At 56.0% G+C, this 15,099-nt stretch overlaps 1 protein-coding gene across 1 annotated transcript; it reads right to left on the bottom strand.

Annotated features, from left to right (window-relative positions):
* Positions 1–247: 247 nt before the first annotated feature.
* On the bottom strand, positions 248–11,746 carry LMAN1L (lectin, mannose binding 1 like). Its single transcript, XM_057724997.1, has 14 exons — positions 11,599–11,746; positions 8,706–8,860; positions 8,484–8,591; positions 8,340–8,392; positions 6,775–6,874; positions 6,297–6,417; positions 5,668–5,723; positions 4,974–5,106; positions 4,525–4,676; positions 3,758–3,832; positions 3,325–3,392; positions 2,203–2,326; positions 1,415–1,546; positions 248–373 (listed from the first exon to the last, which is right to left on the bottom strand). Exons 2-14 carry the CDS (start codon positions 8,817–8,819, stop codon positions 248–250), a joined length of 1,362 nt encoding a protein of 453 aa, XP_057580980.1. The 5' UTR covers positions 8,820–8,860; positions 11,599–11,746.
* Between the last annotated feature and the right edge of the window lie 3,353 nt (positions 11,747–15,099).

Here is a 15,099-nt window from a genome sequence, read left to right as displayed (position 1 = left end):
GCTTGGAGCCCACTCCCAGTTACCATCAGGAAAAGGCTGAACTCTTCAGAGAGATTAAGGTGATGCTGGAAGGTAAATGAGCATATCAAAGCATGAGGAGAGGAAAATCACCTTTAATAAAATTGGAGCTCCCCTAAGGCTAAGGTGAGCTGGGTACAGAGGACACTGGCCAAGCCCTCCACCTCCCAGGCATATAGCGGCTTCCTAGTGATGAGAAGTGGACATTTCTTCAGGGCTTTGAGGTAGGTCACGCATCTATGCTGGAGGAGAGGGGCTGCCTCCTCAGAACCCCCAGGGCCCTAGGGACTTGTGGTGCAGGACTCAGAAGACGGCTGCCTGTGGACAAATAGTCCTGAAGGTTCTTGTTCAGCTCCTGCTTGCTGCCGGGGAGAGAAGAAGTTTACTTGGGCTTCTCCCTTCTGGGCTCTTGAGACCAGGCTCCTTATACTTACTACATCCACCTCCCTATACTCACTGCACCACAGTACCCCCTGCTCTTGGACCGTCTATGGCTCCCTTGGCCTGCTGCATCAGTATCACACGTTCCTTCTGGCATTCAAGGTCTGTCCAGGTGGCTCCAGCCTTATGGCCACCATTACACTCCTATGTAACTCATAAACCTGTCATCATTTCCACCTCATAGCTTTGCTGTTCTCCGCATCTGCAGGCTATCCCCTCTTCCACTCTGCTTTTAAAACTCAGCACACCTCACTCTTCCTCCAAGATCATCCCAGCCCACACTGATTCTTCTTGTCTTGAAATACCACCACCAAGGACTGTCCCATTTCGGAGCTCCTTAGCACACCTTACATCTCTAAGTGTTTCATTCATTTACAAACACTCAAGCAGAAACAGTGACCTCCCCCCAACCTTTTAAATTCTCTTTGCCCAGTTTCACAAACTGGTCCCACCCTTTGCCACTTTTTCTCCAAAATACTTTTTTTTTCATGCTTCCATGCCTTTTCTCATGCTGTTCCCTCTATATTAATGCCTTTACTTATCTTGTCAGACTGGAAAACTCCTAGGATCCTTGATGACCCCATCAAATGTCCCTTCCAGGTGATTCCCTGATCTCCCCAAGCTGGCTGAAGTGCTTTTTCCTGTACTTTTATAGCCCCTGAGCTTCCTGCCATCATGGCACTGACCACAAGGGATGTGACTGTCAGAGGTACTTGTCAGTTTCTTACATTAGAGAGTGAGTTCTGTGAGGGTAGGACCCAGATGGGACCAGCAGCTGAGCAGGTAGTAGTCTCTATTGAAAAAATGGGTCCTAACTTGGGCGCTGCTCCTTGCCAGCTGGTGGACCATGCGGGTCCCCCCTTGGGCCTCAGTATCCCCTCTCTCAAATTGAATGGCTATGGCCCAGACCCAAGAGATGCCAGGTAGGTGTGGGAAGTCCTGCCCATTGGAAGGCCCACCTGAAGTGTACATAGCAGAAGAAGCCTACAGTCTGGATGAGGAGGAAGAACAGGAAGATGCCAGGCTGCAGGCACAAGGAAACCCCAGGGGACCGGCCAGGTGGGCGGTGGTCCTTGGCTGCCGCTTTCTGAAAGAAGATGTTCTAAGATCCTGGATCAGCTTCTTACCCAGAAGGAGAGAGGGGACCTAGGATCTGGGCCACTGTTGGCTTTGTTTCCCTCTCCCAGTGTTGGGGTACCCTGGCTCTCATCCAGGGAACTTGGAGAGGGGGTAGAGTACAAAGCTGCCTCCCCACCCCAAATCCCACAGCTCCATCTGTGGGAACAGCTGGGAGGGCCTGGGGCCTGGAATCTTCAGGGGGCCGAATTCTCCAGAGATAAGCAAGAGAGAGAAGTATAGAGCAAAAGACAGGGTGACGGATAAGGCAAGGAAAAGAGCAAAATGAGGTGGGGCACGGAAGAGTGGACTTCACCACCAAGCTTTGAATGATCTTGGGTACAGCCCATTCTCATTTATCTTCTGGTCATTGTGGGAGTTGGGCCAAGTGGTCTCCAGGGCCCTGATGGTACTGAGAGACTGTGGGACTCTCCAGTGAGCAGAGAAGGCAGAGAGAAGATGAGATCCATGTGCTTGCATGCCGGTGTGCATGCATGTACAGACGCAGACACAGGTGTGCCTGACACGAGTCCCAGGAGGGGAGGGCAAAGGCAGGAGGGGCCTGGGGTTGAAGAAGTGCTGGAAGAAGGGCACTGAGCACTGCAGTACCCCTTCCTTCCCTCTCACCACTGGACCCCGCAGGTCCTTCTGCAGGAGACTCAGGATCTGGTCCAGCTCTAAGAAATGATGCTTGGTGCCCACAGGCAGGTAGAAGACCTGGGCTCTTGAGGCCATGTGAGCAGCTGCATCCCTGATGCAGGGTGGAAATCAAGGGAGAGAACTCATTATCCCTTCTGATTGCACCCAAACTGCCTAACCATTTCTCATAATTCCCAAAGGCAGCACCTGGTGAGGAGCAGGCACCATCCATATGGCCCCTGTTGAGGACTGGTCTTCTTACCCCAGAGCTTCCCCTTGAGACAGCTCTAGCTCAGAGAAGCATCTCCCTAAAGTTGTCTGTCTCAACATCAGGATCCCTGGGCTCTGCCTTCAGTCTCTGGCCCCCAGGGATTTAGATCCTCTTCCTCTTCCCATCCTCCCACCCCCAGGCATCTGGGTATAGGGAGGAGGGCCGTGGTTGGGCTGCAGCCATAGCATACAGCCTGAAGCCACCCTCCTCTCGCGGCATCAAGGTGACCCCCTGCCCCCAGGGCTCCGTGGGTAACTCCAGAAGCCTGGCCTAGAGTGGGATGCCGGGAGGTTGGAGGAGGGTGACATGAAGTCAGGGGCTGCCCATCCCCCAACTTGGCCTGACTTTGGTTGTGCTCCCTCTGAGAACCCCATCAAAATGTTCTCTCCTGGATTTCCCTGGTGGTCCAGTGGTTAGGACTCTGTTTTCAATGCAAGGGGCGCGGGTTTGATCTCTGGCTGGGGAACGAAGATCCCACATGCCTCATGGTGTGTCCAAAAAAAAAAAAGTTCCCTCCTTCCAGAAGCTATCACTGAAGGAAGGCTCAGATTTACTAACCCTCCCTGGGGTGAGAATGTCTCAGGGAGTTGTGTTTAAACTAGAAGTTTCAAACCTTTAAACTGATTCAATTAAATTCAGGTCAGTTCCAACAAATCAAACTCGGCCTCTAGCCTCTCTCTATGTTCCAGGCTTTGTGCTGGGTGCTCAGGAAATGATAAAAGGAATAAAGGACTAATGGTGGTGGTGGGGGGGGGGGACCCTTCAGGCAAAGAAGCACGTTGGTGGACAGGGACTTCTCTTCCCTCTCCCCCAGAATCCTCCTCTCCCAGTGCTCTTACCTCATCTCTTGCAGGTCTTGGAGCAGAGTCCGCTGTCCACAGAGTAGGGCACTGACCTTGGCTGAGTCCTGCAGGAGTGCCAACCTCTTCTCTAGGGCCCAGGGCACAGCCCCTCTCTTCTCAGAGTTCACCTTCCCCAGTGATTTGCAGCCCTCTTCCTTTCAGAAGCCTCACCCCATTACCGGGGCCCTCCTCATTTTGGCTATGTTAGGTTTATCTGAACCGCTCCATCTGGGTTTCTGATTTCCCCTCCTCACAAACCTTCTCCCTGAGGAGGATGGTTTCCTCTTTGACAGGGCCGACTGGGGGCTTCCTCAAATTCCCCCACCCCCTTTCTGGAAGTGGTTCTGCCCCCAAAGGAGTCAAAGGCCCAGGCCAGTCCTCTCCTCCCCACTTCCCCCAGGGCACAGTCAACTCTTGGTGCTTGGGCTGCTGTCTTGCCGAGTGACCTGGAGAGGTAGCCACCTCTCTCAGGGGTGGGTAGAACCTGGCAGGGGGCATCCTGGACCTGGCAGTGGGATCAGGGAGACCTGGCCTTGGTGTGTGGCCTCCCTTCCCTCCTCCCCACTCCAGCAGCCCAGCTTCAGCTGCTCTGTCCTGAGGACTTGATTCAAACCTCGAGCTGCCAGAACCCAGCAAAGCTCACAGAAACCACTGGCCTCTTCTGCCCAGCATCTAACATCTTGTCTGAGCTCAGCTCTCAGGCCCCAGGCTGGGTCTGCTATGGGACATGACTCCCCGGGGGAGAAGCCAGGATGGCAGTGGAGGGGAAATGAGGATTCTGGTGCATCTGAGCATTAAGCAAGCGTATGTGAATCAAATCACATGTGGAGCTACATGCAGATAAGCACCCGCTCTATTTCCGTCACTTGTCTAGAGACCCGCATCTAAATACCTGGCAACTCCTTTCCCCAGCCGCAGCCGCAGGGCTCTGGGGACCTTTGCTTGTGCAGAGCCGCCCTCCCGCACACTCCCCTGCCTGACAGGTCCACCCCATCCTGAGACCTGAAGCATTTCACCCCTGCCCTCCTTTCTCTCCAGACCTTGGCTGGGGGAGACTAGTTCCCAAGTACAGTGCTTGCTCCTCTTCTCCTCTTTCTGGACAGAGGGAGCCCACTGGTGCCATCAGATCCAGTGCCTATGAGGCTCGGCTTCTCCAGGCCTGCAGGGAGACCCTTGGATGCCTGAGGGACCACTCACCCAGCCTCCCTCAGGCCTGGCCTGGCCTGGGGACCCCAGCTGCTTCTTCCATTGCCTCTCAGCCTGGGTCAAGTGCTTGGAGAGACCCTGGAGAGCCTGCAGGATCTGGCTGTGTCTGTGCAGCATCTCCTCCAGGTCAAAGCTTCTTTCCCCTGGGGATAGGGGCAGAGCTGGGACAGGCAGCCGGCTGGGGTGGGACAACAGATCCTATCTTACGAAGGCTTCTTGGAGGGCCAGAAAGGTGTGGCTTCTGCCTCCAAGACTCTCCCCTAGAAAGATGTGTCTGGGTGGTGGGGCAGGGACAGGACCCAGGGCCTGGGCCCCAGAGCCTGCTTAGATATGGCCTCCTCAGGCCTCCATCTCCCAGCTAGTTGGAGGACTCCTGGTTCGAACGGAAGAGGATCCTCAATCGGGCCCCTGCCCTACCTGCCTGTTTCCTGGGTCCCTACCCTCTTCCTGGACTTCATAGTTCAGCTTTGGAATCATGTTCTCCTTGGTGCCCAGGGCCAGCCTTGCCCGCAGCCCTTCCAGCTGCCTTGCCAGGCGGAGCTGCTCCGTCTCCAGGAAGGGCTGCGGAGGAGGCTGGAGGAAGAAGACAAAAACTCAGGCTCCAAACCCATGGGAGATCTGGGGGCCAAGGGAGTCTCCCCACAGGTCCTCCCGCAAGCCCAGTCCCCCTCCCTGACCAAACATTCACCCCAGCATGGGAAGACACCCCCCCTTCCCATACAGCTGGCTCTCCTTCAGCCACCAGGCCCAGAAAGTTCTCCCAGCCCTGCTGCACTGCTGATCCTCACACCCTTCCCTCCTGTGCAGCCCGGACCCCAGCAGCTCTCTCAGGCCGCAAGCCTTTGTCCGTGACACTCCCTGTGTTCCTTCGAGCTCATCTCTGCCATGTGGTCTTCTCTGCTCTCCTGGTTGGTTAGGACCCCTCCCACAGCTCCTAGTTAGGCTGAGAGGTCCTTGAGGACAGGGTCACCTCTGGCCCCAGCACTGCCCAGCACAAGGCTTGGCTGAGCAGAGCTCCACGAGCAGGTAGAGAGAAGGGCTGGAATGACCGGTCTGGTAGCTGGACATGAGCAGAGCACCCGGGGATGGGAGGGATCCCTGAGCTGCCCAGGGAAGGCCCAGGGCCAGCGCTACCTCTGGACCCGGCTCACGCAGACTGAAGGTCAGGAAGGACAGGACATCGTGGTCATCTGGAAAGGGGGGTGGAGAAGGAAGGTAGCTCCCACCCAGCAACTCAGCCCTGGCTCCGCAGCCTCCATTATGTTCCAGGCAGGCAAGAGATCTGGGCGACTTTGGGCAGCTCTGACCCTTGTCTTGTTCACTTCATAGAAAAGGTGTGAGATCAGACTCGCAGATGGGTGGGCTATGAGGATGGACCCGCACGCAGAGCCAGAGGGGGACCCCCAGTGAGTAAGTACACCGGACGGTCCCGACCTAAAGCCATGACCCCAGGCTGAGCGACACCCTCAGGCCCAGAGCCTGGCTGCCACTGGCAGAAGCAACCATACAGAGGCCACCACCTCCGCATGGCTCTGACCATGTCACTGTCCTCCTCAGAAACCTCCTGTGGCTCCCCAGTGCCCAGAGTCTAAAGAGCAAAGTCCTGGCATCCCGGGACTCCCACCTCTGGTTGCTCCCAGCTTTCCAGCTGAGTTCCTCCATGGGTTCTCTGTTACATCACATCCCTTTGCTTCGTGTCTCTAAATGTCCCTATGGCTGTCCCTCTTCCTCTTGCCGCACAGCTCCCAGCTAGGGACCCTCACCTGCCAGGGTGCTGGTGGCTGCCGAGACCCCAAAGAAACCTCCAGGGGCCAAAAGCAGGGGCCCCACATCGACACAGACCTCATCCGGGTCGTTGGGAGTGAGGCCGCTGTTCAAGGACACCTGAGGGACACAAGACGGCATGAGCCTCTCAAGAGGGAGCCCACTTTTCTCTCCTGACCCTGGCAAGGGGATCGTCCCCACTGACTCACTGGCTTCCCTGGCCCGGAAGGCGGGCGGCAGCTTGGTGTCAGAGCAGTGTGGACACCTGGTCTCGCGCCAGCCCTCCCAAGCACGCGCTCAGGGCCAGTTAGGAGTCTGTGTAGGGAGGAGGATCCCTGGGCTGTTGCCTGCCTGTGCCAGGGACCCTGTGTGGTGTCGCAGGTATGTCTGTGGGGTCATGGGCGTTCGTAAAGCTCTGAGCCCTGTAATCTGCATTCCCCGCCTGGTGGACCCACAAAAGCAGGAGGGGCGACTCACACGCAGCCTCTGCCCCCAGTAGGTGATGCGCGCTCTGAAGGGGTACGGCCGGTTCCGGAAGTCCTGGTGGCAGGAGCCCAGCACCCGGCTGCCTCCATCCCTGTGGGCACTTGGAATCCAGCCAGGCCACATAGGACCCAAGGCCTACCCAGCAGGGGTGGTCCCAGAGGCCGTTCTGCCCAGGACTGCAGCGCCACCCACCCCCATTGGTTTAGGACATGTCCCTGCTGTCTAGCTCAAGCATCCCGTGCTGTATTCAGCTCCCGTAGCAGAGGAGAGAGGAGCAGGAAAGCAAGCGTTGCCTGGTAGGATGCTGGGACTTGGAATTCACAGAGGAGGCCAAGGCTCTGCCCTAGGGAGCAGAGCCTGGACCAACAGTGGGGGTTCCACCCACAATCCCCCAGGCCCACCACCTCCTCCCACTGTCTCCCACTGGCTTCCCTCTGGGTCTGGCTTTTCTTTCCTCTCCCTTCTGCCAAGCCTGGCCTGCAGCAAGACCGACAACACGAGACCCATCCTAGCAGCCAAGGACAATGTGACCAGCCTGCCTCCCCACAGGGGCGGTGCAGCTGGCTGTGGGAGTTAGGAGTATTCAGCCCGAGACGTCCTGAGTTTCCCTGGGCTCAGGGACACACAGAAGCTCTCACACAAGAGAGCCCGTCACCACCGCCTCCAGCCAAGAGGGAGGCAGCAGGGAGCAGGGGAGGAACCAGCTGCAGAGCTGCCGGTGTTTGCCCTCTGAGCTGTGTGACCTTGGGCAAGTTCCCTTCCCTCTCCAAACCCGAGTTTCCCCAGCTTTAAGAGGAGAATAATAATTGAAATTACCTCCTAACATTGCTACAAGGGTTAACCAAGCCATGAATGTGAAGGGCTTGGCATACAGTAAGCTCAGGTCATAAATGTTAGCAATTTTTCTCATTGTTATGAGCTAAGGGATGTTTGCTGAGAGACACTGACGAACCGGCCTGGCTACTGAGGAGGCAGCCTGGCTGGGGAGGGACGGGGCAGCCACGTCATCTGAGAGAAAGAGACAGCCCTGGCAGGCAGGCAGCTGGTGTGGGGAAGGGTGCGAGCCCTCCATGGGCAAGTCTGGCCTCCGATCTCCGCTCTGTGCCCAGCTGTGTGACCTGGGGCAAGTTACTTCCCCACTCTGGGCCTCCATGGTCTCACCTGTAACTGTGGGTGAATAATCCCCACTTCTCAGGAGTGTCAAGATGAGATGATGTGAGTGAACACACTGAGCACCGGCCCCACCCTGCGTCATTTCCAAACCCCTGCTGGCCTGGGGCGGTTGGGTTGAGTGAGTTGAGGACTCACTGGGGTGGCTCCCAGGAACAGCAAGCAAACTGTAGTCCCGGGCGGCCCCCGAGGAGGCACCACTGGGACCGAGTGGGAGGGAGTCCCAGGGCAGTGCCATCAGCTCAGATGGGAGGCTCGCAAGGAGGGCACCGTCCTAGGAGGGGGGCTCCCCGTCAGAGGCCAGGTCGGGGCACGCTGGGCAGTGTGGGTAACCGCCGAGCCCCTTGCAGCCCAGGAATGGGGTGGGGGTCAGCCCAGGCCCTTACCCACGTGGCTCGTTGCGGGTGTGACTGGCCAGCACGCGGATGGCAGGGCTGCTCTGTGTGGGAGGGGTGAAGCAGCCTGAGCCACGGGCACGGGGAGGAGGGTGAGGATGTGCACGGGACGGCGGGCAGGAGACCACGACTCACCTGGGTGTCCTCGGCCGAGGAGTGGAAGAGGATCCCGATGCCGTCCGTCAAGTCCAGCGCCCCCAGGACAGAGCTTACGTGGCCCCTGCCCTGGGTATACCACACAGCCTGCGGGTCCCCAGTGGCTCAGCTCAGGGGCCCCTGCAGGACACTGGAAGCCCAGGCTCCCCACCAGCCTCCCTGACTCACCCCCTCTGCTCGACCTTGGTGGGGGCCACTCACCATGCCCTGGGCTCCCCGGCGCCCCGGCCCGGTCACCCGCATCTGCATCTCCACCTCCCAGGCAGAGAAGAGGACAGGGGTCCTGCTCCACACGGCGCCACTCCTGTTCCGCATGGATGGCGCCAGCCGTACCTCCTCCAGGCCTGGGATGGCGTCTGTGGACCAGGGCAGCTCAGCGCCTGGGCCCCACCAGCCCCTGCTCCCCCATCATTCTCTCTCACCGGTCCAGGCTGGGCTCCGGGAGGAGGAAGGAGGTAACATCACAGCCATTAGAAAACAGGCTGGCTGGTCAGACACAGGAATCCACCAAAGAAGTGGGAATCGGGGCCCAGCACGGCTGCACAGGCCTTCGCCAGGGCAGGCCAACGACGGTCAGACCCACTTGGAGGGCTTTACCTGAATTCTCACGTAAGCCTCACCACAGGTCTGTGCAGCCTGCTTTTATAAGACCCATTTTATAGATGAGGAAGCTGAGGCTCAGAAAAGTTAAGGAACTGGGCTTCCTAGGTGGCGCAGCAGTTGGGAAGCCGCCTGCCAATGCAGGGGACACGGGTTCAATTCCTGCTCCAGGATGATCCCACATGCCGCAGAGCAACTAAACCCGTGCGCCACAACTATTGAGCCTGTGCTTTAGAGCCTGTGAGCCACAACTATTGAGCCCATGTGCCGCAACTACTGAAGCCCACGTGCCTAGAGCCCATGCTCTGCAACAAGAGAAGCCGCAGCAGTGAGGAAGCCTGCACACCACAACAAAGAGTAGCCCCCACTCACCACAACTAGAGAAAGCCTGCATGCAGCAACGAAGACCCAATGCAGCCAATAAATAAATAAATAAATAAATAAATAAATAAATAAATAAATTTATTAAAAAAAAAAAGTTAAGGAACTAAGTGAATTGGAACTCAGCTCCATCTGACTCCAACATACAAGCTTTTCCCACCATGAGAGAGATTTGTGTCCAACCCTCTGTTTCTCAGATGAGGAAACAGAGGCCCTATGAGGGAGAGGACATGCCTGAGACCACAGAACACAGGAGAGCTCCTGGAGAGAATAACCACGTGGAGGGTCAGGACTCTAGGCTCTGAAAGTGTGATGAGACACTTGGGTGTGTCCAGACATGGCTGGGCCTTCCTGCGGGGGTGGGGTGGGGCACAGATGCCTTCCCTAGGGGGCATCTCAAGGTGGGGAAAGCTTGAAAGTGAAGGTGGGAACTGGTCCACAGGACTGAGGAAAAGTTGAGGATGGAATGAGAGTGAGAATTATCACCGGTGCGGGCGGGGTGGGGGAGGAGGGAAGAAAGGGGAGAGAAACTGAGGCAGGCTTGGCAGGAAACGGAGGGAGATCAGAGGCCCCACCCCTGCCGGCTCCCCCCTCTGCGGCCTGCCAGCCTGGAACCTGGCCCTGGGCCCAGTCCCTCCCAGGACGTTCTAGAGACTGATCATCCAGCGTGTTTGCTCAGCAAAGGCCAGAGCTGGGGGCAGGGAGGCTCGGGAGCTGCAAGGCCAGGAGCCCTTGGGAGCCAGCGCCGCCTCTGAAGTGGCGTGCGGGAGGCAGAGAGCGCCCACGCCTACCACACTTCTGTGCTCCGCCTCGTGTGCGGTGCTCCTGGGACCTCACCCCAGACTGCGGGCTCCTTGAACCTGACTCGGCCCTGTGTCTCTGTGCGGGGCACAGAGGGCACGGGGGCGAGTCTGATAAAAGGCGGAATGAATGGATGGACAACACGCATATCACTGGGTGGCCCTGAAGAGTCATGCCTCTGTGTCTCTGCATGGCCTGGCACACCCCAGACTTGGCACGGCCCAGAGCAGTGAGTGTGGTTCGGGCCCTGTTATCCTGGCCCTGAGGCAGGGCCTGGCTTGGTGCTGTGAGGAAGAGTCCCCTCCTTCGCGTACCTTCTGTGTCTCTGTGAGGGAGGACTGGGCCTAAAACCCTGCTGAGAGGGCCCTTCTTCTTAAAGGGATATTTGTTCTGCTGTCGGGAATCATGCTGTTTTTCAGATATTACGTCTCATAGACACAGATATACACAAAGGATCTGCTTTCTCTCTTTGCTTTGTCTGCTAGGAGGCTCTGAACAAGATCCATGGCCCAACTCCGAAGGGTGGGCAGACTTCACAGCAAATGTTTTGGTAACAAGCTACTTTCTTGGACTCATTTCATGCCTCAACCCTAACTCTAAGTCTTCTTCTTCTTGCTCACTCCTAATGTAAACTCTTCCCTATTGCATAGGACCTTATAAGTCCTCAAAAATCTTTTCAGAACAAGACCAAGTGGAAGACGGATTCTTTGTAGGTCTGGGTTTGGAAGGCCCTGAAGACAACGTACGGGCTAAGATGCTCTCGTGCTTGCTTCCACCCAACAAATATACAGGGCAGGGCTGGGGCACTCTCTGGCGAAACAGCTGGCCATGAGGATGCTTTCCTCCAGGCAGCCCCCCAGTTCTCCTGGACAGTCACAGACCCAACAGCGTGGAGCCAGAATGTAGGTTTGTGCTGGTCCAAGTTGCCCTGTGTCTGTGTGTCTGGGGCTCAGCGTATGAGTGTGTGTGTGTGTGTGTGTGTGTGTGTGTGTGTGTTCACAGGTCCAAGGGGCAGGATGAGGGGCCCTCAAAGGAGGGGTACAAAGAGGAGAAAGAGAAGTTCCAGGGCAAAGAAGAGGAGAGGCAGAAAGAAGAAACTGAGGCTGGTGGGTGGGAGTAGGGTTGTCATGGTGGAGTAGGAGACAGGTCTGGGAGGGGTCCTGGGGCCCCTGGCACTCTCTGCTCCAGGCCTGGCCCCATCTTGGGCAGCGGCTGGTACTGGCAGGCCCACTCCCCAGCAAGTCACAGCCACCCAAAGCTGGTCAGCCCCTCCAGCGTTCTGAGGAACCCTGGGCATAGCTGGTCCCCTTACCTCCGTGATGGCTCCAGAAGGGTATTCCAGCCTCAGGCAATGCCAGTCTTGGTCCTTTAAAGCTAAGCTTGTACTCAAACCTTCGCTGAGGAGGGTGTCCCCCCTCAGGGCTGTGGAGGTCCAAGAGTAAGAGGAGGAGAAGGCAGAGCAAGGGATCCAGGCCACGGACCACCAGCATCGTGAAGGGACCTGGGATCCGGGATCCGGGCCCCAAGGTGGATTTGTAGCTGGGAGGCTAGGGAGGGGCTCCTGGGATGGGGCCAGGTGGGGAGGAGCTGGAACGGGCCAGGAGCTGATTTTTGGCCCTGTCCTCTCCCTCTCTCCCGAACACAGACATCCTGTTCCTTCCAGGCCTGACCTCAGGCCCCGCCCGTCACATCACCTCCAGCCTGACGGGCAGCCCAACCTGTTGCCAACTTGAGCTCTGCCCCTGCTCCTTGACTCAGGCCATCCTTCCACCTTCCTTCTGCTCCAGTGACTGCGGGGCCTCAGGAGTCACTGGGACAGGGCACCCTCAGCAGCTCTGACTTTCCTCCCTGCCTGGAATGGGCCTCCACATCCTGCCTCCTTCCCACAGATGGATGTCCCCACTGTCTGGCCATCACCCACCCACCTCATCCCTCCCTGGCCTGCTCACCCTGCTGTGATTCTCATCTCTCTCCCATATTCCCAAACGCTCATGCCTCTAGGCAACCTGGCTTCCTCAACAAACAAAGCATGTGAAAATAGAAAGGGACGTCTTAAGAGATAGAGTAAACAAATGCAATGCATAGACCTTGTTTGGAGCCTAATTTTAACCAACTAACTGGGGGAAAAATGAGACAATTGGGGAAATTTGAACAATGGATATTTAATTAAGGAATTCTTAGAATTTTTAGGAGCAATAATGGTATTGTGCTAATTTTTTTTTAAAGTCTTATGGGACTTCCCTGGTGGTGCAGTGGTTAAGAATCCATCTGCCAATGCAGGGGATGCTGGTTTAATCCCTGCTCTGGGAAGATCCCACATGTCTCGGAGCAACTAAGCCCATGCACCACAACTACTGAGCCTGTGCTCTAGGGCCCGTGTGCTGCCACTACTGAGCCCGAGAGTTGCAGCTATTGAAGCCTATGTGCCTAGAGCCCGTGCTCCTCCACAAGAGAAGCCACTGCAATGAGAAGCCCGCGCACCGCAATGATGAGTAGCCTCCGCTCGCCACAACTAGAGAAAGCCCAAGCACAGCAACGAAGACCCAACGCTGCCAAAAAAAAAAAAAAAAAAAAAAAGAAAGTCATGTTTTCTGGAGAAACGTGGTATAGTTTTATGGATGAATTGATTATAACATCTAGGATTTGCTTCCAAATATCCCAGAGCTTGAGGGGAACAGAGTGTGGATGGCACAGGACTGGCCTTGAGTTGATAACTGTTAAAGTTGTGTAGTGGGGACCTGGGGATTCCTTATATTCTTCTCTCTACTTTTATATATTTGATAATTTCCATAATAAAAAAAGTTTTCAAAAAGTAAGAAATCCTATATTTCAAATATTTTTTTAAAAAATTAATTAATTAATTAATTAATTAATTAATTATATTGGCTGTGTTGGGTCAATTGGCACACGGACTCAATAGTTATGGCTCGCAGGCGCTAGAGTGCAGGCTCGGTAGTTGTGGTGCACGGGCTTAGTTGCTCCGGGCATGTGGGATCTTCCCAGACCAGGGCTCAAACCTGTGTTCCCTGCATTGGCAGGTGGATTCTTACCCACTGTGCCACCAGGGAAGCCCCTTCAAATATTTTCATCTAAATACACTTTGGTTTTCCAGAGTGGCTCGTTTGCCAAGAATTCTGGATAGCTGAAGTTTTACTGTAGTTTGTAAACCCCCAGTAGGATTAAGATACTGAAGCTCTACAAGTTAATTAAAACCAAGGCTGTAAATGGTAAATTTTAGGACATGCTAAAAGAAGAACTTCATTTCTCTACACAGCCCTCTGCTACCTCCACCCGCTCTCCCCCTTCACCTTCACGGACAAGCTGTGGAATGGTGGGGTCCCCTCCAGCTCTGTTTCCTCACCTCCACCCAAGTCCCTCCAGCTCCTGCTCTCCCCACCCCCACTCGCCATGAAAACTGCTCCAGCAAGGAGCAAGATGCCTGTGCTCTGTGCCTAATGCATGTTTCTCTGCATGGTCTCTGCAACGTGAAATGCTGTGGACACCCCCTCCCTTCTCCCTGCTCTGAGAACCTCCTCCTAGGGCTCACCTGCCTCTCCGCTGCCCCTGGGCCACCCCAGGAGCTGCTCCTTTGCCACTGCTCACCCTCCCTGGCCCCCTTACACTGGGGCCCCTTAAGGGTCACATCTCTCCTCAGGCTCCACCTGCTACCTGGCTGAGCTCGTCCACGCACATGGCTTCAAGCACCAGTGCCGTGCTCATGGTCCCAAATCTCTACTTTCAGCCCAGCTGCTCCTAGAGTCACAGGCCCAGATGAGTGTCTAACCCTGGAGCAGACCTCTCTGCTTGGATGTCACAAAGGCCCCAGACAACATGTCCAAACCAAACTCCTCCAACCCCTGGCACATCTTCTTCTTCCAGGTCTGGGGTGTCATGGGTAGCACCACCCACCTTATCAAGCCAGAGACTGGAATCCCCCCAGAACCCTTCCTCTGCCTCATCCTCTCATCAGCCATCCGCAAGCTCTTCAATTTGCTCCTGCCACTCATACCGTTACCTGATGCTTTAATCTCTCCAGGCCTCACTTTCCTTATCTGTACAATGGAAATAACAAGAGTGTTTCTCTCCAAGAGTTATTTGGAGGGTTACATGAGATAATACATCCATTAGAACAAGGCCTCACAGCTCAGCTCAGTGAAACACCGTGTTCGTCCTCCTCTCCACCTCCTACCAGCTTCCCCAGCCCAGGCCACCATCAATCACCTCCCGCCTGGCCTGTCAGCTCCCCCACGATCTCCCTGTCTCCACTCCAGACACCACCACGCCCTCTAGCCAAACTGCAGCCAGAATGATCTTTCTAAAATGCAGATCTGACCATGTCACTCTGCCGTAAATCCTTCAGTTGCTCTTGTCACCTTTGCATAAAGTTAAACTCAAGAGGCCTGCGAAGCCAGCTGGGGTCTGGGCCCTGCTTTCTCTTCAGCCCCACTTACTCCCAAACGACACCCCTTGGCACCTTAGCCCTCACCACACTTAAGCACCTAAACTGGCTGTCACCTCACTGCCTTTGCCCAGGCAGTGCCCTTCCTTTGCAAGGATCACCCTCCTCTGTCCCTGTCTGTCCTCCACACGTCTGAGAAGCCGCCCTGTGCCTCCTCCCTCCTGTGCCTCACTGGCTCGATGCTGGCAGTAGGTGACACCCACCAGATTTTTGGGCACCAAGCTGAGTCCTGAGCGGACTACCCCATGTCTGTGAGCTCCTTGGGTGAGAACTCGGTCTTGCTCACCTATGACATGCCCGTGGCCAGGAAAGCACAAGGGAAGGATGCGCAAGAAGAAGGAGGGGGGAAATAAA

The sequence above is a fragment of the Hippopotamus amphibius genome, chromosome 2, assembly GCF_030028045.1.
Source record: "Hippopotamus amphibius kiboko isolate mHipAmp2 chromosome 2, mHipAmp2.hap2, whole genome shotgun sequence".
Lineage (NCBI taxonomy): Eukaryota > Metazoa > Chordata > Mammalia > Artiodactyla > Hippopotamidae > Hippopotamus > Hippopotamus amphibius.
The sequence above is the reverse complement of the archived record's forward strand: the minus strand, read 5'-3'. Positions and strand labels throughout refer to the sequence as shown.

What these genes read in the sequence shown, in the direction of transcription:
- LMAN1L (XM_057724997.1), bottom strand. Translation starts at nt 8,819, where the DNA reads ATGCGGAACAGGAGTGGCGCCGTGTGGAGCAGGACCCCTGTCCTCTTC. An exon ending in ACCCGCAACGAGCCACGTGG is followed by an intron (nt 6,875 to 8,339) that starts GTAAGGGCCTGG and finishes AAGTGCCCACAG; the next exon opens with GGATGGAGGCAGCCGGGTGC. An exon ending in TGCGTGAGCCGGGTCCAGAG is followed by an intron (nt 5,107 to 5,667) that starts GTAGCGCTGGCC and finishes TTCTTCCTCCAG; the next exon opens with CCTCCTCCGCAGCCCTTCCT.